This window comes from Centruroides sculpturatus, unplaced genomic scaffold (genome assembly GCF_000671375.1).
Source record: "Centruroides sculpturatus isolate CEXI.00-Female unplaced genomic scaffold, Cexi_2.0 scaffold214, whole genome shotgun sequence".
Lineage (NCBI taxonomy): Eukaryota > Metazoa > Arthropoda > Arachnida > Scorpiones > Buthidae > Centruroides > Centruroides sculpturatus.
In genome coordinates, this window is record NW_019384569.1 from 807133 (window position 1) to 830369 (window position 23237).

The 23237-nt window shown below is 30.2% G+C and overlaps 1 protein-coding gene and 1 long non-coding RNA gene across 2 annotated transcripts; both read right to left on the minus strand.

Annotated features, from left to right (window-relative positions):
- Positions 1–858: 858 nt before the first annotated feature.
- Positions 859–1984, minus strand: LOC111624146. Its single transcript, XR_002756523.1, has 3 exons — positions 1313–1984; positions 1113–1220; positions 859–951 (listed from the first exon to the last, which is right to left on the minus strand). It is a non-coding gene; the product is annotated as an uncharacterized LOC111624146 (long non-coding RNA).
- Positions 1985–2097: 113 nt separating this feature from the next.
- Positions 2098–17445, minus strand: LOC111624142 (mucin-2-like). The gene is made up of 6 exons (XM_023366935.1): positions 17311–17445; positions 15330–15493; positions 13598–14536; positions 6713–7667; positions 5078–5426; positions 2098–2101 (listed from the first exon to the last, which is right to left on the minus strand). Exons 1-6 carry the CDS (start codon positions 17432–17434, stop codon positions 2098–2100), a joined length of 2535 nt encoding a protein of 844 aa, XP_023222703.1. The 5' UTR covers positions 17435–17445.
- Positions 17446–23237: the final 5792 nt, after the last annotated feature.

Consider the following 23237-nt stretch of genomic DNA (forward strand, 5'->3'; position numbering starts at 1 on the left):
TTTTTAATAAAGAAAAGCAATTTTATATGAAGGGCCTTAAAACAAAACAGTGCCTAAAGCCTCAGAGGGATATAATTCGCTACTGATCTATCGGAAAAATAAACACAAATAGACTTACTCTGGAAAACGCAAATTGAAAAAACAAAGCGTTGGCTCTTGTCCAATACAAAGTGCTTTGAAAAACACACTGAACAATGCAGAATAGAAGTATTAATCAGAATAATGGCAGTACAATATTCTATTTATTAGAAACTTCCCATTCAACTGTAATTACAGAAATATGCTTGGAAAACGAAGACCTACAAGTACAAAACGTAGCGAAATGTAAAGCGTAATGTAAGCGTCATTACTTAGTGCCAAATGATAAAATAAAATATTAATATACAGTATCTCGTACTTACCAGCAACCAAAATTTCAATTTTCTTCTTTAAAAAAAAAATTCTTGTTTCACCTGACGGCAGTGTAATAAATAATACGACAGTAAATTTCAATATATTTCTCATTAAACGAATTGTAAATAGGGTACATGTTTACTTATTTAACAAAAGTTTTCATTATTCTATTGTTGAAAAATGATTGACAGACAACATGTATATTAATAATATTATTTAACAAAAGTTTTCATTATTCTATTGTTGAAAAATGATTGACAGACAACATGTATATTAATAATATATTTTTGCAACAATTTTCTGAAAGTGTACTCCACAAGCATTCAACTTTGATCCATAAAACTCCTCCGTTAATTTGTTGTTTTTCCATATGTTTATAAGTTTGTAAACCTTTCTAAAGTGAAAGCTGAATTAAACGGAAACTTGTCTAAATAGAAATAGATTCCAAAAACATCAGTTTACTGTATTAACTTTTATTACAAACAGGAAACCAGTCAAATGAGGATATAGAAAACGTACTTGGTACGAAATAGAAACATAACTTAAACACGAGTAAATCTGGAAGATAAAAACGCTGATTAAAGATAAACATCGTCTCCTAATATAAAGGCCATAAACCTTTGAGATTCAAAAACCCGCTAGGTCAAATTTGATACGGTTACAATATTATTTGATAACAGCTACGAAAATAAAAATTTTAGACGATTACAATACTTTACCGTGTCATGTTATAATACTTGTATATGAGTTCTGTTCAATCCAATTTTTTATGTTTCTTTCTCTTTATCCTTTTTCTCTTCTATCGATTTCTGATTTGCCACTGGCTTCTGTTATAGAAAACTCGCCTTTATTGTCGTCTCCTTTGTTGTCTAGCATAATTAGAACATTTTTCATAATTCCCAGTATCTGCAATTCTCACCTTTGATCTAAACGTTTCCATATTCTTTTACTTTATAATATGTAGTCAAGTTGTATTTATTATTATCATGATCAATCCCTGATATACTGTACAGTATAGCATTTTTGATAAATGGAATGACATTTTGCTAAATTATCATGCAACAATTATTTTTATCCGCTTCATAAGTAGAAAATGAATAACTTCTAGTTAATTTCAAAAATAGAATTGTTTCTTTATTTGTGCAACTTGCATTAGAAAAATTGCAGTTTATTTGACTAAATTGGAATACTGAGTTTTTTCTTTCGTTTCTCCAAAATGGGGTAAATTACGTCCGAATTTCAAATCGTATTCGGTTTTCGATAATGTCAGCTTTAACCGTTATGACATCGATAGGTCTATTTTCTTTAACCAAAATGTTGAATAAAGTTAGCATTATCATATTAATTCCAGCTCTATTCGATCCACAATCTTTAACCGTGGCGTATATACTGATAAATATGAGCTTTTACCTAGTGATCCAATAGAAGAAATTAAAAAAAGGAATGAAAATACATAAAAAAGAGTTTACGAGTCAAAATTATAAGAAGATAATGAACTTTAATAATGCACGTATTCCACAACTTAATATTAGACTTAAAACCCACAAAGTGGGAAATGTTTATAGACCATTAGTGGATTTTAAATATTCTATATTGTATAATTTAGAACATCATATTAAAAATTATTTACAGTGTATACCAGATTGTAAATATAGTATAAAAAAATACAGACTTATGCAAACACTTTAAATAAAAATATTGGATTCACCTATGAAAAAGAGAAAATTTGTAAAATTAATTATTTAGATGTTACAATCATAAGACAAAATGAAAAACAATTGTTTCGTAAGTACGAGAAAACTTGTAATAATAATAAAGTGATTAATTATAAATCATATTGTTCCATAGAAATTAAGAGAAATGTATTTTTAATCAAATGGAATTACAAAAATTTTTAATAGAACAACGTTACAGGAATATATTGAAGTGGAAATTAAAACTCTTTTTAAATAATTTGAAATTGTGATCCATCTCTGTGTTTAATTTTCTTGAAATCGGATAAAAAAGAGTGGTTTTAACTCGTTTATTCTTAAAATTTACGATTTTTTAGAATTATTATTTTAACGTATACTTTTGTATTATATTCTTCGTAGAAAATATTTCTGTAAATTCAAATCTCTAAAAATCTTTAGATACATTCTGAATTTTCTAATAATTTAGAGAAAACATTTTAAATTTTCTACGTGGTATTAACATGAAATACTTGAAACGAAATTCAAATCTACATCAATAAAAATTCAGTTTGAAGATTCAAATCAATTCCTCTATCGGTATTTGCATATGATAAATCGTAATATTAAAAATATTATATATATTACATTTACTTGATTTCATATTAGAATTAATTGAATTCGAGTTAATTGATACTAGCCGGATAACCATACAGTTAGACTGACAGCTTTTTGTTTTTGAACAACCGAGTTCGGAATCCGGACAAATGGAAAATCCCCAGAAATTCTTTTTGAGGTATTCCCCTTATCCTGTCTGTCTTATTGTGGGTTTGGCCAACCTATAATAAGCTTGCTAAAAAGGTCTTCTTAGTGCCCTGTAATCAGTAAATGTTTTTTTTTTTTTTTTTTTAATTTTGTGAATACTGTAGCAATATAAAGAATAAAACAGGGAACCATATTGATTGAGCAGTAAATTCATAATAGCAAATATAAATGAAAAACAAGATATACGCCCTTAAGAGAATACACTATAAATATGTGAATGTGTAAAGTAAAGAAAATGCTTATTTAAAACTTTCCAATTGACAGAGAATTAGGGTATAAATAAGCGCCACACTACATATACTAAGCATTCAACCACATTCCCCATCCTATAAACCTGGAAAGTTATTGAAATCGCCCAATGAAAAACCTGAAAGCAAATTCTTCTATTCTGTTTTCGTTACAGGAAAGAGAATAACGACACGAAATCGAAGCTACTTTTACAAAACAATAAAATAAGTAAAACTGTATACGAGACAATTCAGCCAGATGAGTGTAATCATGACAATTTGATATCTCGTGGCTACATTGCTTTTTATTTTTAATTCTGATATCTTAATTAAACAACTTGGAATTTAAAAATGGAAATTAATTTCAGTTTTCTTGAAATGAAAAATGATATAATGAAAAAAACGACAAATGACATGAAAATTAAATCTACCGCTGATAAATTTTGTTTTAAATTAATAAATAATCTTTGTTATACGAAGAAACATGTATATATCCTCGCTGCTAACAATACAATAATGGTGCGCACAGTAAATCGCTTCTTATCTATCAATAGTTTCAGTCCTAAAAGTGTCATATTTTTAAGTAAAGGTTTCCATCTACTCTCTATACTTACATTTCTGTCATATTTTGATTGATTTTCACGAAAGATTTCCAGAACAGAAATAGCACTCATAGCGTATTCAACAGTTTTGTTCTGTACGTAACCAGGGTATTCGTTGATGTGCTTCAAAAAACTTACTTGCGTAAGGACGTTGTAATGAATTCAAGAAAATAGCTTTTTTTTTCAGTAAACATAATTAATTTCTCTGTCAACGTTTCATTATCTTCTCTTTATTCAGCGTAAGAAATATTTACACGTAATAAGCAAAAAGTAAACAAAAGTTTCTAGATTAATACGTTCTGTAAACATAACAATCTAATTTCATAAATTTCTTATATATTTGCAATATTAAATGAATAGATATATTCGAGTGTACAAAATATATATTGTTTTCATTATTAAAAACTTCTATTGATTATTTCTTAAGTGTTTCTGCTACTGTTGTACTGTACATAACAGTGGGAAAGTGTGGAGATCAGTGAAAAAAATTACCCCCTCCCCCCAACATTTTTACAGTTTTGGACATAGGACACTCTGAAACGTCGAAAAATTAAAAGAAATTCGGAGGGTATTTCTGTATGTTAGTGCGTGTGGCATGTCTTTGTTTACTCTCTTTGAAGCTTGATAACTCTTGTGCTTTATGCTAAAATTTTCTTAGATTTTAAAGGGAGGTTTGTGTATTAGGTGATTGATATTATTAAATTTTAGTGGTTGAAAGTCGAGGGGCTCGAGGTTAATGAGGTCGTGTCTATCTCGAGTAGAGTCGGACTTAATGACGATTTTACTCGTTATTAGCATTAACAATTTTTTATAAACACATCCCCCCTCAAATTTAATCTTTTTGCCATTTTATAATAGTTAAAATTATAAAAACTTTTTAAAATAAAATATGATAACAGATGACGCCACCAAAATTTTAAANGTAACGAGTGGAATCTTCGCAAAAACACGAAGCAGTTGTGGGACGGCTACAGCCGTAATAGAAGTCCATTGGTAGTATTTGAACATTGTTTCTAGTCTTGGCGCTTCCAAAAACGCATATCCCTCCGGTAAATGTAGTTGTATTTCCTTTAGAGTTTTCAGTAATGTTTCCTTTGGAAGAAAATAGGTGCTAAGTCGACCTTGTTCCAAAGTCTCGATTGCGTTTCGGATCTCAAGTATCTGAGTTCGGAATTCTCGGATAGAAAATTCTATAGATCGAGTTGCTGATTCGAAGGCAAGGTGATATTGGGTTTGAGCTAAGGTTTTCTCTATAAGTGTTTGTTTCTTAATTAGGGCCTGTATTTGTTGTCGATTGGCTTTTGCAATCCGTAAGGTATCGTTAAGGAGAGTCGCTTGCGACTGAAGGAGGTGTATATACTCTTCGTTAGTTTCAGTTAGTCGGGCTATATTTTCATTAAGGATCTCTATATCTTCTGTTGTAGCAACTCCAAAGAGATATTTTAAAAGTTTCCCTCCGGTGTCTATTAATCCACGTTTTCCTCGAGTAACATTGAGGGTAACAAGAGTTTTGAGGTCGTTGTAATCCGCTTCGTAATCTAACAGGGTAGCTTTTAAAAGAGTGATTTCATCGGCCGACAGAGTCCAACGTGATGCCGGTAGATGAGTAGAGTTATCCCATCGCATCTGTCGTTGCACTAAGGTAGTTAGTAGTTGGATATGTCGTTTCAACAGGTATAATTGTTCGTCATAAGGTTGAAATGATACATCTAAAACAAGGATCCAATAATTCGTGGTCATAAAAAAGTTTCCTTGGTGTACAANTCTTAATATTTATCTTGAAATTTTATTTTAATGGTTTTAGCAATTTGAATGTCTTTTAATTGGCATATGACAAATCCTAAATATTAAAGACAAACAAAATTTTTCCATTGACTTAACATGGAGATGAATTTTGAAGCTCGATATCTCACGTTGTAAGTAGAATTTAAAAATTATGTTTTCGTCACGACACGCCATTTTATTACTTTTATTAACATTCAAAATCTCGTTCAAATCGGTCTAGTCATTACTTCGCAAAACGTTCTAGCTATTTGTACGTTCGAATCGCTGTCATTGAAATTCTTTAGTTTCCCTCTTTTCTGTGGTTGTTTGTATGTTTGTCTGCCAAGCAAGCTAGCTCGATTCCCTGCTGAGCATCAAGAACAGATGGAAAGTGGGTATTTTTGTACGATTTTGTTCACCCAGTTTAATTTAATTTCTGCGCTTTTAGTCGAATATTTCTTCACTTTTCCACGGAGGTTTGTTTCTTCGGAGAATTGTCCTACTAAATTTGGTAAGTTAAGGTTGAGTAGGTGGAGAGAGAAGTGGGGGGAGTCGAGTGTTATATTTCGACCGGGGTCAGATTAATGACTATTTTATTCGTTAATTTCATTTAGTATTAAAAAATTCATCTCTATCCTGAAAATTATTCTTTGTATAATCTGAAAACATATGGTGCCACACAATTTTATTTTTTTTTTGCCGGAAAGTCATGCAACTCATTGATGGAATTTTTAAAAATGATGGACGAATTTCTTTAAATTATTATTATAATTATGTTTAGTTTTCAGCCTGTTCAAACATACACGAGATGTCTTCCTTTTCAGAAATCTTTGTTTTCCAGTTATAACTTTCTTTTTGGCGTGTGTAACAAACCAAATAACAGTAAGTTTTTAATTGGAATTACGTTTTTACGAATAATATTATATCCCAATTGTTTATATGCATCAAATGGAAATTAAATAGGCCTAAGTGTTATTGAATTTAATAACAACTTTCACGCACAGTAAAAGTAACGATTTGCAAGCAACTGTAAGTTATCAGTTACGTGATTTAGAAAACAAACTGAAAACAAACGTCCTTCACCATAATTTTATTTTATAAATTCAAAAGAATACAAATTCCTCGTAGGAATTCCTCTTTTAATATTTTTAAACTTTTATTGGACAAGTAAGTTTTGGTTTTGCAATTGGAGTAATCCAATTAAACCAAGAAAAAGGGGAAAGGGAAATACTAGACGGAGGTTTTAATGATGATTCAAGATAATCTGATATGCCTGAGATAGCAGTAAGAAGGGTGTTACAGTTTTCTTCCCCTTTAATGATATTATTTCTAATTGCTTGAGTGCAATTCATTGCATAGTCTAGGCAATTGTCACCTTTATCCTTCTGAACGATCTCCAAAACGCAGAAAAAAGTTGAAATTACACTTGATGAAATAGAACAGATATTTGTTAAACTGTTTGACAATTCAAAAATCGAATCGTGTGTAGTAAGTATAACTTCGGTTGTTCTCTCTTCGTGTGATGTAGTAGTTTTAGTTATTGTCGTTGACTCGGTCTCTGTTGTTGATGAGGTCGTTGTTGGAGTTTCCGTAGTAGTCGTTGTTGTACTCTCTTCTGTTGTTTCTTTAGGTGAAGTGCTTTCAGTACACGTGGTTGTTTCTTCTGTCGTTGTTTTCTCATCTGAAGTTGTAGTAACGTCTGTTGTCGTTGGTGTTGGCTCTGGTGTTGTCGGCGTTGTTGATTCTGTTATTGTCGGTGTTGATGTTTCTGTTGTTATCGGTGTTGATGTTTCTGTTGTTATCGGTGTTGATGTTTCTGTTGTTATCGGTGTTGATGTTTCTGTTGTTATCGATGTTGATGTTTCTGTTGTCTGCGTTGATATTTCTGTCGTTTCCTCTCCATTGGGTGGAGTGCTTTCAGTACACGTGGTTGTTTCTTCTGTTGTTGTCGGTATTGTTGTTGGTGTTGTTTCTGTTGTTTCATCTTCTGAAATTGTAGAGGTTTTTGGTATTATTGATGTGTTTTCTGTTCCTGTTGTTAGAATATTTTCTGTTGTTGTTTCCTCACATTCAATTGTTTCATTATTTTCTGTACCGATATGTATGTCGATAATTACTCTTCCTTCAGTGTCAAATGATCTTTTATTAAATGACGAAAAGCACTTGGTTATATCTACAGTAGTTTTCTGTAAATATAATTTAAAAAATTTAATTTAACAAAGAGTAACATTTTGAAGAAAATCAAAGATGTAAAACTCTCTCTTTTGGATTTAATTCTTTTCGTCTTAGGACTTTAACAGGGTCTTTATTAATTGCTGTCAGTGATTTTGTCAAATAAATTGTCTTTGGCTTATTTGGTTATGAAAACGCAACACATGGACGTTCTGCTCTGGTGGATGCCTCCCAGAAGAATTTTCTGTCGAAAATTGGCTTTTACTTTCAGCAGATAGGGGATGAAATCAGAGCTACTCAAAGGTATTGCCTGGGGTGAAAATGGAGAAGAAAGATGATTTAGAGCAGTGTTTTTCAACCTTCTTGAATAAGCGACCCCTTTACAAGTTAAAAAATTCTGGCGACCCCCCAGGGCCCTATGTCAGTGATTTTAAAAACTACGTATTTAAGTTTCTTTCTGTTGAGGCCTAAATATCGATCAAAAAACCAATTGTACTGTAAAATAAACAGGCACAGCCTTCTCACTGAGATTGTAGGTTTTTTTATTGTAGTGTAGGACCTACAAACACTTGTCTTTTTCTTTTAGCCGCGACCCTCCGTGTAAGGCTTTGCGACCCCTCTGGGGGTCGCGACCCACAGGTTGAAAAACACTGATTTAGAGGAAAAAGCGGAAGGTAAAATTATAAAGAAGGATAGGAAAGGGAGTGAAATGGATGTACAAAGGCGCCTGTATTGCTTTTATTTAAAACAAAATTAAAAATTTACATTTAGTTGTGGAACAGTAGTAAAGATGTCGGAAATTGGCTCCTGTTTAAATGTTATAAAAGTGAAGAAAACCCGAAAAACTTTACATGAGCAAACACGAACCCACGACCAACTCCCAGTGATGGTCGTGGGTTCGTGAGACAGCAGGTTTAATTCAGCTAGTGTTTAAAAGGTTCCAGATGAGTTCTTCTATAAAAAACATAGAACAGTCAATTGGGTTCCTCCGACCCAAAGATAAAACAGTTAGAGTGTATAAGTCCTCTTAAAATAGGAATCTGATGAATGGCCGAGTGAAAGACACCAGCTTTTTAATAGGGATGTTTCAGTTTAGGTAGAGTCAGAAATATCACGGTTGTGTCTGCATAAATCTGAGTAGCCACATTTTCTCATTTCCATTATGGGCCTGGCAAAATCCACAATGGATGCATTTAAAAATGGTCTATTTAGGCGAAAATAGAACGTTTAAGGCGAAAGATATTCTAAAATGGACCCTCCCGATTGATCTTGGTAATTATATTAGAATGTATATAGAAATATACCAAAATTTATATTAATGTATTTATAAACTTACCATATTAAAGAAAGATGTGAATTTTGATATTATACTTTCTATTTTTTTGTCAAACTGACTATTCTGTCTTTCAGCCCCAATGTTATTTTGAATATTTAAATTTCTTCCATCGCTGTTTCCAGCAAATATAATACCTGAACGAAAAAGTTTTGTATTTAATTTACAATTTCAAATTGAAATTTAATACTTTGTAGTTTTAATTAAAACGAATTAACGACATGAAAATGACTACTAATTAGGACAAGACCTTCATTAAAAAATAATAATAATAATAGACTAAAATACATCAAGTATAATTTATGCATAAAGTTGATAAATAAGATAATTTAACAATTACTAATCTATTGTTATACTATGAACGAGAAACTATCAAAATAAAAGCATTACACAAATGCATATGATAGAGTCGAACCTGCAATAAACGACGTCCATTTTATCAGAAACTCTTTTAGGGTAATAAAAAAATGCATATAAAAAAAAACCAAACTACTGAGGGAAACATTAAAACTGGCCGACGTTTAGAGGTTTGACTGTATTTCCAAAGATTAACACTATACGAGAAAATGTCGCTGCTTTCGGCGCACGTGACATAATGCCAGTACAGAATAACAACTGCATGACCATGACCGATAAAATTCTATTTTATAAAACTCGTGCGTAACAGTAACGAGAATTTATTTCTAATTTTCTCATCTCTTAAATTAATATTAGATATTAATTAAATTAAATCCATTAAAACAATTAAACTTAATAAGTAAAAAATAAATTATAATTAACTTATAAATTAAAAGTTGAGTAACTTACACTCAAAATTATAAAAATCAATTAACTAAATAAATTGCTTAAACGTTTATTAATTAATATTTTTATATGTTTAATTAATTAGTTTTAAATACAAAGATATAAATTTATTTTAATTTATTAAGAAATTTTTATTGTTTTATAATAAATTAAATATATTTTTATTTAATTTATTAATAGAAAAACATTTTAAAATATTCGTAGAATATTAATATTTAGATGTAACGGCATTAATCGCCATGAAAGTATGGTTAATAATTACTGTCTATAGAAGTTTAATATAAAAAAACATAGACTTATATATAACCGAAATGAGTTGATAATAATAATAATAACAAGCACAGAGATCAAACGGTTGGGGTTGAAATTAGGTACACTGTTAGGGTACACCATGAAAATGAACACTAAGAAGGAATTTTTGGAAATTCCCCTCGAAGGAAAGGGAGAGAATTAATGAGTTATTCATAGAATAATACGTTAAAACTTACCAAAGAACGTGAAAAGTAGTATATTATTCATCTTTTCCTCAGTTAAATTGGAAAATGAAGACTATTTTCTCACTTTCGAATGAAAATTTATGACCAGATTCGAACGAGACACCGGTATATTTACCAAAAAATATAACATATGGTATGCCAATTGGAAATTCGGTGGTCGCACCTGCTCAACCTATTTGTTGTTTTCACTGTTTATGAGGTACACACTTAAATTTTTTATTTTTATAATTTTTTAGTTTAATTTTTAAATTATTCTAAATATCCATTGATTTTATTTTTAATGTGAAAATTAATTTTAATATTAGCTTTAGTGTTCTAAATTAACCTATTAAAACTTAATTAAGTAGTATATTTAGTTACGCTTTGGTGGAAAGGAAGAAAACACACGCTATAAATTAGTCCCCGCATAACGTGACGCTTGCGTTACGCTATTTCCGTGTTACGTTATTATTTTTTCCAAAGAAAATATTGGTTAACAACGTTAAAAACTCACGTAACGTGTTATCTTATGCGATTTTATATGCGAGGGGTGAAGCGTAGGTTCGGATGAATGTTTTATTTTATTTATTTATTTATTTTTGCTATGTTTGGAATTTTCATCTTAAATTTAAGATTTTTGCATTTAGGGGTTAAGTCACTGACGTCACAGTCAATACATTAGTGAATGCTAACTTCAGGAATACAATAACAAATCCGATAACAAAACAATTAAAACTAATGTTTCCTCTTGATAACAGATGGCACTTTAATAAAATTTCTTCGAAGTGCTGAGAATTTATGTAATTTTTTTGCATGAAATGGTTTATTGCATTCTTTTGTTTTGTTTCCTATAATCAAGTGTGTCTGATAGAAGCAAGACACGCAGTTCCCTTGGGGTGTGTTACAATGATTGCCATTAGAAAGAAGAAAATAGGAAATCCATTCTACACTAGGAACAAAAACAAATAGCAAAATCATGTTTATTTGACACACACTGTATTAGGTAACAGTATACATTTAATATCCAATAATTCTTTGAAGTATTGTTGCGGTGTACGATACAATCCAATAGATATTGTTTGTTTTTCTACAATCATATTAGACAGTTTTTTCTATTTCTTTTAGATCATTAACCTTAAATTTAAAATTAATTTTAATGGTAAATTATTTTTAAATACTTTTTCATTTAATACACTACTAGGTGTTTTATTCTTGATTGGAATTACATAAGTATATTTTGAAAACAAATCAAAAATTATAAGTAAATATTTCTAACTATTATTGTCTTTAGCCAAATGTTTTAAATCAGCTAAATCTGCTTGCCACAATTTCATTTTGTCTTAAAGATATTGTTATCTTACGAGTAAACTTTAATCTTACAGATTTAGAATGAGTATGAGCATATTTGTGATGGAGTGGCATGAGTTAATAATGAACGTCGTTGTGATAATGGTGATTTTTTAATACATATATCCAATATAATCCACTGTTATCAGGAGAACAAGATGATCTGAGAGGTAGTTCTTGTTGCTTAATAGATGAAAATGTATTAATAAATAACTGTAGCATTCATACAGGTACTCATAAAATAAGAATAATTTTGTGGAAAAGCTTGTCTAGCTAAACACATAATTTGACTTTCATCTCTTTAATTTTTAAGTATAATCAAATAATGTGTATTTAATGTTATATCCTCCATTATTTTATTTCGAGGGAATAATTTTTAAACTATTAGAATTACATTTAAATTATAATGATGAGATTGATGATGGCATAAATAAACAGAAACATACAAAAAATAGTAGCATAAATAAACAGAAACATACCAAAAATAGTGGCATAAATAAACAGAAACATACCAAAAATAGTGGCATAAATAAACAGAAACATACCAAAAATAGTGGCATAAATAAACAGAAACATACCAAAAATAGTGGCATAAATAAACAGAAACATACCAAAAATAGTGGCATAAATAAACAGAAACATACATACAAAAATACAACAAAAGACAAAATTATATATAAATATTTTCTTGACATTATAAGTGAATGCTCACACTGATGGCAAAACTAAAACTTCGTACAAATTTCTATAACAGTATTTATATATGCTATTGAGAATCAAAAATTTAATACAGAGTCCTGCATGTACAGTATATACTAGTCATGGTGTAGCAATTTTTTGTACCATCGTTGTATTATAACAAGAGTACATTATCTTCGTTTTTATAATTATAATGCCTTGCTACATTAGTAGGTCCTTTTCCATGACTATCATAAGTTTAGCCAGCTGCAATGAGAGTGAAGAATGGTGCATAAGTAGCCAATCATTGTAAATTTCTAAGCTGATACAGGCTCGAACCCGAGTTCCTTAGATCAGTGAGGTACTCACATAGAGCAGGTAGACACACGTCTATAGCATAAGCCCTTCCATAGGAACCAGAAAATATATGTAATGCTACTAAATATAATTTTAACTTATGAAATCTTTTCTTAATAAGTATATCCTTTTATTTTCATTTCACCATGTTTCCTACGTTATTAATGTTTTAATTTATACCCTACTTAAATTCCGGTAACAAATTATATATTTGCAGACTAAGTGGTGTCAGAATAACTTGAGAATTATACAAGAAAGTAGAAATATTCGTGTATTTTTGACTTTCGACAATTAATTAAATGGCTATCACCCAGTGAGACTGGTTAGTCTGGAACTCCCCCTTATTTTTAGATAAAGAGTATAAACAGCGTAGTGTATGGATAACACGTACTTTTTAAATGCATTAAGGAGACAGTAGCGCAAACTTTCCTCCTAGTGGATGAAATTTGAAGTAAAACTTTTTCAAGAGTCGAAACCGCATACCCAGCTAATACGATAAATTTGGTTTAAATTTGCTCATATTGAGATATCTCATGAATTGTTTTACATGTAATTAAAGGAGAGGATTTGCCAAAGGGGTGGTCAAAAATGGCTTGAAAACTGTACACGTAATTAATTAACGTCCACGAAGGTAATTAAGTTACTTAAGTATTCGGAATATTTGAGTATCGAAATCTGATTTAATATTCGGATTCGATAAGAGTGATATTCGTAGGTCTCTAGTAAGGACATATTCTTCAATTAAATTTTGTTTATAGTGAAGAATAATGTGTAAACGACATTTTCGTATTAATGCTTGTGTAAGCATATATTAATCATAAATTAACAATAGCAAAAAAATAAATTTAAAATAAATTTTATTCTATAGATTCAAAAGTGCAAATTTGACATCAGAATTTTATTTAGTTTAATTGAAATTATCAATTGTCGGTTTTAATTAAAATCATACGGGACACTTAAAGCTTAAGGACTTCTCACATAATGAAGGAAAAATGTAACAGATTCCTGTAAATATAATACCTGGCGGTTCTAAAAAAGATATAATATCATCTAATATATCTATGATAGCACGTGTAAGGCACAAACAATCTTGTCTATTCATACTAATTTCATATATAATAGCTTGAATACATTTCATTGAAGTGTCCAGGCAACTGTTTTTATAAGCAGTCTGAACTAACTCTAAAATGCAGAAAAGACTTGAAATTATATTGGATGGAATCTGACAAATAATGTTTATAACTGCTGAAATGGGAAGATCTGTAGTAGGCGTAATCTTAGTTGTTGCTGTTGTTACCTCTTGAGAGGATGGAGCGCTTTCAGTTGGTTTGTCTGACGTTGATGTTTCCTCCTCCTCACAATCGCAATTAGTATCTGTTGCATTCGTTGGTGTGATTTCTGTATCTTGTGTTGTTCCCTGATCGGATGTTGGGTTGGCTACTGTTGGTGTAGTTCCTTCTGTACTTTGTGTTGTTCCCTGATCGGATGTTGGGTTGGCTACTGTTGGTGTAGTTCCTTCTGTACTTTGTGTTGTTCCCTGATCGGATGTTGGGTTGGCTACTGTTGGTGTAGTTCCTTCTGTACTTTGTGTTGTTCCCTGATCGGATGTTGGGTTGGCTACTGTTGGTGTAGTTCCTTCTGTACTTTGTGTTGTTCCCTGATCGGATGTTGGGTTGGCTACTGTTGGTGTAGTTCCTTCTGTACTTTGTGTTGTTCCCTGATCGGATGTTGGGTTGGCTACTGTTGGTGTAGTTCCTTCTGTACTTTGTGTTGTTCCCACTTCATTAGGATTAGTTCCAGTCGAATTTATGACGTCCATTTGACGTTTCTCAGTATCAAATGACCTTTTACTATTTGATAAACATACTGATAAATCTACATCACAGTTCTGAAAATATATTTAGACTAATCAAAATTTTATATAAGAAGTAAGAAATTTAATTATTAGACTAAAATGAAAACACATAAAAAATAAACAATTAAAAATTATGAAATATTAAAAGTAAAAATTGATTTATTACAGTATAATCTGAAGTATAATATTATATATAAAGTCTGATAATTTGCTTATAGGCCTATAAGAACTGTAAGAAACGTGAAAATACTACTGCTTTCAAAAATTAAGATCTAATATTTGTATAGCGATAAAAACTTCTATTATATTTAAATATTCTAATAAACATATATTAAAAAACATATATTCTTGGTTTAAATTCCTTTTGCTATACAAACAATATGAAGCCCTTTCTTCAACACCAAAATCGAAAATGTCCCATGTGAAAATGAGACAGACATTGGATTTTCCTCGTAGGATTTTCCAAAGTCCATTATGGGACAGCTCCAACGAAGCTAGTTTAAATTACACATGAATATTTTCAAGGATCATATGAGGCTTTGGATTAGATTCATAAAAAGCGGCAATGCGACACTTAAGCGCTCTGCAATAATGTGCCTCATGGATAGACTTTGTAATAAAAAATGGCTTCAATTTGGTGTTAAACACGTGGAAATCTCAGAAAACTCCATGTGGGTGGTCCCGTTGGTCAGGCGCAAACCCATCGTTCAGTGGTTTACTGGTGGGCACTCGGGACTATGGCCATCCGACAATTTCAAAATTACCTATGAAATAAATACAAATTCATAGAAAAATGTATATTTTTGTTATAAAAAGAAACACTTACTAAGTTGAATAAACGCTTAAGCAGTGATTCAATTTCATTTAGATCTTTTTGGAACGGATCAGGTTTAGGAAAAATCCAATCAAAAAATCCAAATATTCTATCACTCTCTTCGCCGTTTTCAATATGTAAATTCTTTCCATCGCAGTTTCCTGCAAATATAATACCTAAACGAAAATTTTATTTTGTGGATCTGAGAACTTCATAAAAAATATTTCACAAATATAAATATTAATATACATTTAGTTTTAAATATTTATATTAAAGAAAACAATTACAGAATTTATAATTAACTCCTACTCGAGATTAAAGACGGACACTCGGACAGACTACAATGGGAATTTATGTGTCTACAATTTTAACAAAGTGCAGCCAAATAATTGAAATGATTATTGAGTCTAGGTGACAAGTAACTACAGTGGTGCGTTAAGGATCACCCCGGGACCATTCAAACATACTTCCTACACTTTAATGTATTTTTTATAGTGAATTATATATGAATATAATCAAAAATACTTTAATTTTTCCATTATTAAAAATAGTACATTAAATAAAATTCATTTGGATATTGTCTAGAATGAAATGTGCCATAGACTCATATGGAAATCGAATAGAATTGAGTGAGTCTAAGAAGTTCATGAATTAATTTAAGTTCTGAGTAGATTAATAAGTTATAACAGCTAAGTAAACAAACAAGAGCAAACGATAATATAAATAATAATAATAATTAAAAAAATTAACACTGGATGTGAAAGTGGCGCTGCTTTCAACAGATGCGACACAACAATTGCTAGAACAGAAAATCAACCACCCACGAGTAAAAAACTAGGTCAGTAAACATTATCGTAACTGCTGCTGTACTCTTTCAGCCGTAACGGTTACGCAAATTTATTCTAACTGCTGTCAATAACGTTGAATTACTTACAGAGGCGTAACGAATTAATCATTTTCTATGCTACTTATGCTAGTTAAGGTGCAAGTAAAATGTATGTAATTTATATTATTATTACAGATTTTACTATTTAAAATAATGGAATTTAAATATTTATAATAACAATTAAAATAATATAATTTAAAATTGCTAAACATTAACCATTTTAACAATTCGACTGTATATAATTAAAATATATATATAAATTCCAACCTTCAAAACCGCCACCTCCTAATAACGGACACATCTAAACAACGGCCATTTCTTCAGAAACTTTCTTATAAACAAAATTCATATAAAATAAAAACCAAACTTATCCTACGGGCAGAAAGGGCAATTGTCATGGGCCCCCACCAACAGGGAACCACAAACAAGTCTAATATAAATAAATATTTTCCCCAAATTTTCCGTCTGAAATCAACACTGTACACGAGATCCCCTAATTCATATTTTCCTGGGCCCTACGAAGCTATACCGACTATAGTAAGAATGTCAAAGTTTAAATTTGGCCCCATATTTCAGGGCCCTAGATTGCTAGGTAAAGCAAAGAACTTAAAAAACGAACGAAGAAACCGGGAAATTCCCCCCCAAAAAAATATTTCCCCGGAAAAGAATGTCAACTATGTATGTACTAAGGGCCCCCATGAAACTACAGCTAACTTTTGTATTCTCGACTCAGTGGCCGCCATTGACAGGTTTGACTGCGTACATAAATAACTTAAACAGAAAATGTATGTACTGTACGTATTTATTTTACATTATAAAAATATTAAAATTTATAAGAAACATAAAACTAAATTCATTATGACCATTAAATATTAAATTTAATGGGTATTTTTACGTTATTAACATTGTAAATATACCTTAAATTTTTTTTAAAATTTAAATTAAGATTATAAAAATATATAACTTTGATTTATTTAATTTAAACGTTTAAACTTAAAAAAAAAAATTAAATCCTAATTTGAATCATTCTTAATTAAAATAAATTATAAAAGTTGAAAAATAAACCGGAAAAATCGGTAAAATAATTTTTAAATTAAAGATTCTTACTGAAAATGATCAACAGCAACATTTTACTAATGCTTCCTTTTGTTGAGTTACAATAAAACGTAACGTAACGAATATTTATAGAGAAAGGAGAACGGAAAATGCGCACTTTCATATAGAGTAACATCTGCTAATTATACAGAACTTCAAGAGTAACACCTGCTAAACTCTATGCATTAAAACTCTAAAGTAATTTTTCTTTTATTTTATTAATATTATATTCCTTGATACCTAACATAACGTAACAGTTTAAATAAAATATACAGTATTATTTAATTGAATATATTGAAAGAAAACACAAGTTTTTTACTTACTTTTTGAATAAAACATTCGAAAGATTTATTTTTAATTCACTTCGTTTTAAAATCCATACATCTGTGTTCAATGTGTTACGTCACTTCTGTGATGAATTATAAACAACGTTTGCCAAACTATTGCTCGCGAGCTGCGTATAGCTCCTATATATACTTTCTTTTAATAAACTTGATACATAAAAAAGTATTAAATATGTATAAGTGATAAATTTTCTGACTCTTACTTACTGTAATATCCACAGGGATTTGAAGTGTAATCCGCAACACCTGGCTAAAGCGTGCCATTTAATTGTTTCTAATAAAGAGTGTAATGTTTGTAGACTTAATAAGTAACTATAAGCATGCAATTTAAACATTCAATTATATAGAAATTCTTGCATAATTTAGAGGATTGTTTTATTTGTATACAGCAACACAACACGTGGGTGATCCGACTTGCCATGATTTTTAACAATCTTTGCATAAAATTAAACATTTTAGTAAGATGTGGACTGTTGACAAGTGAACTAGTCACTGACATAGTTCATTATATATTAAATGAAGTACCTTTTTGATGGGTTTACTTAACTAATTGCCACCCGAAACGTGAATAACTGATATGCGTACACTTGACAGAATTAATTCTCTCTAACTCCTCGGAAAATGGACGTAGAACGTTGATTTAAATGATATTACAAAGAGAATCGAAAAATAAAAGGAAATGTTTTATTTGATTTCCACAAAATGTTATAATTTCGGAAATATTTAAATTCAGATTGTACGTGCGGCTTTCAGGTGGTGAGTCATTACTGCCACTGTTACAGAAGTAACGGTCATTAATAATAAAAATTTTCATTAATTAATAAGGTATACTGACAAATTAGAAGTGTTTTTTTTATATTACTACAAAAGTTTTTATATTGTAAAATAAATACGTATACAGTACTTATATATTAATATTTTCTTAAATTATTTATCCAAGTAGAAAAACACAACATGTAATATGCGCCAGGAAAAATCTTATGACAATTTTTAAAGGCTTTTTTCTGTGGTAAAGATAAGCTTCGAGCTTTGAAACGGTACTCACAACATCCCGTGTTATTATTTTTATCATTTCGCTCCCAAGGGCCAAGATTACGTTTACCAAAGAAAACCTATGATGTGTCATCGAAAGTGTGATATTTTAATTCAATAATATAGTAATATATAAGTATACGTATTTGCTTGTAATATAAATATTTGTCATAAATTAATAAGAAAAACTCTTCAGTAATGAAGACTTTTGTCGTTATTAAGTCATTACCGTTGTCACACGCACTAATAACTCACCACTTGCAGCAGCAATTTACTGTCTATATACAATTTAAGCTTAAATATTTCCGAAACGATTGCTTTATGTGGAAATTTATTAAAACGATTCTCTTTCAAATATCACTTAAAGCATCTTCCTGTCAACATTTTCCGAAGAGATACGGAGCATTAATTCTACCTGCCAAGTGAACCACACTCGTTATTAACGTTTCACGTGGCAAGTAGTTAAGTAAAGTAATCAGCGATGTACTTTGTCTGATATTTAACGAATTATGTCAGATAAAACAAGTAAAAATCCATTACTTTGTAGGTAAAATTAATGCTTTCAAAAAAACTAGAATAAATATGCAAAGACGTGATGTTAGAAATGTAGAAAAAACTTTTATTAATTAGATCAAGTAAAGAATTTAAAAGATAGAAATTAAAAAAAATTATGTAAAGGTTTGAAAAAGAATCTAACCAGAGAACAATAAAGATGAACACTGAAAATAATATGTATTATATGAAAAAATAGAAATATTATAAAGATATTAGCGTACCAAATATTACATGAAAATAAAACTCAGATTGAAAATTTCAGTTTAAAATCATAGGAAAATAAGTATTTCAAATGATTAAATGGGATTTCTAGCATTTGGTTAACATATAATTGTCCTCAGTTGGCAAGTAAAATGAAATTTGTTGTTAAAAGAAAGGATATAATTAATGATGCANATTTGGCTAAAGACAATAATAGTTAGAAATATTTACTTATAATTTTTGATTTGTTTTCAAAATATACTTATGTAATTCCAATCAAGAATAAAACACCAATCTTCACTAATCCATATATTAATAATAATTTAAAATGTGATATAAAATGTGTGATATTTTTGTATTAGAACATTTATAGAACGTATAAGTAATTAAGTATAACATACTATAATTGTATGTATAGTAAAAATTACATTATTCTTGGTAAGTTACTTATTATATTAATATTAAATATCATTTTGTGCTCGAGGTTGTTGACAAAACATATAAGCTTTGATAATTCGAGATATCTGTTCAGTAGTGTGTCATATTCAAAGATACGTGTCCAGGAAAGTAGCATTATTCGAAATATGTGTACAGAAAGATGCTATTTTTCAAAATATTCATTCACAATGCTGTCCTTGTCCTGTTTCAAAATATGCGTCAAGGGGTGTGTCATATTTTTTGATATGGGTCCAGGTCGGTGTTATAATCCGAGATATTCATACATGGATGTCTTGGTATGATTGTATCTGTTATCTAGAGTCAATAGAGATAACAAATACTTCAGAATTAGTAACAAATGGTTGGAAAAAAAGATCAAACGATGTGTCAAGGACGAAAAGATGGAAGAAATAGTGTTAGAGCTTAAAAGAATAAAATCTGTAGATAATTAGAATAATACTAGTAGTCTAAAGGCTGCTATACACGATGGGTTAATCCTTTGAGGCTGCCTGTCCTTGAGGAACTTCCGAATTTCCTATCGCCCAAAAACGAAGAAAACCTCTCAGCAGAGGGTGGGGCAGCTTGCCCCGGGCGCCACTGGCAGAGGGGAGCCTAATGGTTTCCAAGAATAACAAAATTTGTTTCTGGAGGGGGAGGGGGTGCCAATATAGTGTCGCGGCCCGGGTGCAGTTATGTTCGCTACGCCATTGTGTTTATTATTACGCCATTGATGTTTATTGGCAACAAATTCTATTAAAACCCGCGGGAAAAAAGTATGCATAGAAGTCTATGGTGTAAATAGTAGTAGTGGTGGTTTGGGTAGCACTGATCACAAAATTAATTTTTGAAGAGAAATCTTGGGCTATAGATTATGTTAAAAAGCATCAATTATCAGCGAAAGACAATGGCAAGTCGATTTTACTACTAAAGAGTTTCAAGATGTTTTATGAAAACGGAAGAAATGAATTGAGAAGTTTTCTAAATATTAAAATTATTTATAATTTTAATTTACTCGAGAAATTTTTGATCCGAAAATAATTTATAACCTGAAAAATTTATTTATTAGGTTATAAATAATAAAAGTTAATAAGGTTATAGAAAATAATTCTTCCAAACATTCACGAGACATTCTTCTCACACACGTTTAGGTCGGCCTGCGCAGTCTGACACTGCGCCAGGATAATCAAATGGTTTTTCAATTCTACTCAGGTGGTCGGTACAGGTCGCCGAAGCTGTTAAATTGTACTCATAAACTACCAAGAATTATTAAGGTCAGGCATGCATGATTTCTCCTTTGAGAATTAACCTAAAGAATATGGCCGATTCTACTCAGGTAGTCGGTACAGTTCGCCGAAACTATTAAATTTCCCCCCCACACATCCAGGAATGACTCAAAATCAGGCATGCATGGTTACTCCTTTGAGGATTAACCCATCGTGTATAGCAGCCTTTAAAGCTGCTTTACACGATGGGTTAATGGGTTAAGAAACAATCTCCCTTTAAAGGCAAAGTAGAATGATAAAACTAAAGTGACTAATGGATGTTGGAATATTCAGGAGTTAAATCAAAAAACGTATTGGTGAATTGTTAAAGTATGACATAAAGAAAAATTATGTTTTTGCTTTAATGGATACTCCGTCGATGTATGAAGAAATTTGAAGTATGGAAATAATAATTGTATACTTCCCCCTTTAATAGATAAAGCGAAGTGTTTCCAAGAAATCTAGTGCTGTAACACAGTGGTCAATTATTATTAATATATGGATTAGTGAAGATTTTGAGAGAATTTGGACACTATATATAAAGAGCAGAATTCTAATGTTAATTATACAAGTTTATCTAAAGATAATACTGTTAATGTAGATGAAAAGTTTTATTTAAAAGCATGGCCATTTTATTTTAAATGGTAAGATTACTGGTGATATTCTAGCGGAATATATTTTTGTATCACATATTGGTAAATCATTAGTAGATTATATTATTTGTTCGGAAGTTATTAGTGACACACTGAGCAATATGAAAGATGTAAAGTCATTCTGAAATATTGTAAATTATTTTCTTAGATCAATTTGAAGAGCTATCGGTTCCATTTGAGAGTCGGTCTCGGTATTTTCAACTTTTTTCGAATAACTATTTATGTAAAAATATATCTAATTCTAAATATAATTATCATCTAACAGATAAAACATATGAACATTTATTTATTGTAAATATTATAAGTAATAATGTAAGAAAATGAAAGGATAATACGGCTCCAGTTTATGACTCTATTTCCAATTTTTTAATAAAAAATTGACTGAGGAATATTGCAGAATTCGTTATTAGAGAATTATTTTTATGATGAGTAAGATTTCAAAAGATTGAAACGAAATTGTTCCTAACTTATTGTTTAAAAATGCGGTAAAGGAAACTTCAACAAAATTATAGGCCTATAGCACTTCTTTCAGGCCTTCGTAAATTATTTACCTCAGCTTTATTAACAATGTTAATATAACTAATTGATGCGACTTGTCTGCTTTGACTAAAGAAAGTTTATTTTTTTTCAAAACATTTTATTAATTTTTTTGATTTTTTAATTATTTCATTCGCTTTTTTTTATCTAATATATAACCAGTATTATTATTATTTTTACCTTTGTATTTATCAAGTCTTTACTTGGATTAGTCCTTAACGTTTTTATATCTTCATTATTTGCGATTGTAAGCAAAATGCATTTGGATTTTATGATGAATTTTGCGAATATAAAGTTATTAGTAATTAAGTTAAAGTTTAGTATATCTACGTTATTTGTTTGTCCGCTAAAATAAATCATCCGAAGTCGAATAAGAGAAAGTAGTTTTACTTGGTTTTAACCTAGAAATTATTTTTTTAATTTTTAGAATTTACAACAAAAATTGTTACTGTATACGTATTTATTTTACAATATAAAAACTTTCGTATTAATATAAAAAAACACTTCTAATTTATCAGTATACCCTATTAATTAATGAAAATTTTTATTATTAATGACCGTTACTTCTGTAACACTGGCACTGATGACTCACCACCTGCAGCCGCAATTCACTACCTATATAATTTCATTTTAAATATTTCCGAAACTATTATATTTTGTGGAAATACAACAAAATATTTTCATTCATTTTTTGATTCTCTTTCAAATATCACTTAAATTATCCTCCTACGAACATTTTCCGAGGAGTTACGGAGCATTAATTCTACCTGCCAACTGCACTCACACTTGTTATTCATGTCTCACATGATTCGGTAAATTATCCGGTGACGTACTTCGTTTCATTTAAAACGAAATTAGTCTACGTCATTAACTAGTTTACTTGTCACATCTTCATTTACAAGCAATTGACAACCTTA

Excerpts from the sequence above, each read along its gene's own strand:
- LOC111624142 (XM_023366935.1), bottom strand. The coding sequence starts at position 17,434 with ATGTTACTCTATATGAAAGTGCGCATTTTCCGTTCTCCTTTCTCTATA. Across the intron at positions 15,494-17,310 it reads GTTGCTGTTGATCATTTTCA|GTATTATATTTGCAGGAAAC; the intron begins GTAAGAATCTTT and ends ATTTTCGTTTAG. Across the intron at positions 14,537-15,329 it reads TTAAGCGTTTATTCAACTTA|AACTGTGATGTAGATTTATC; the intron begins GTAAGTGTTTCT and ends ATATATTTTCAG.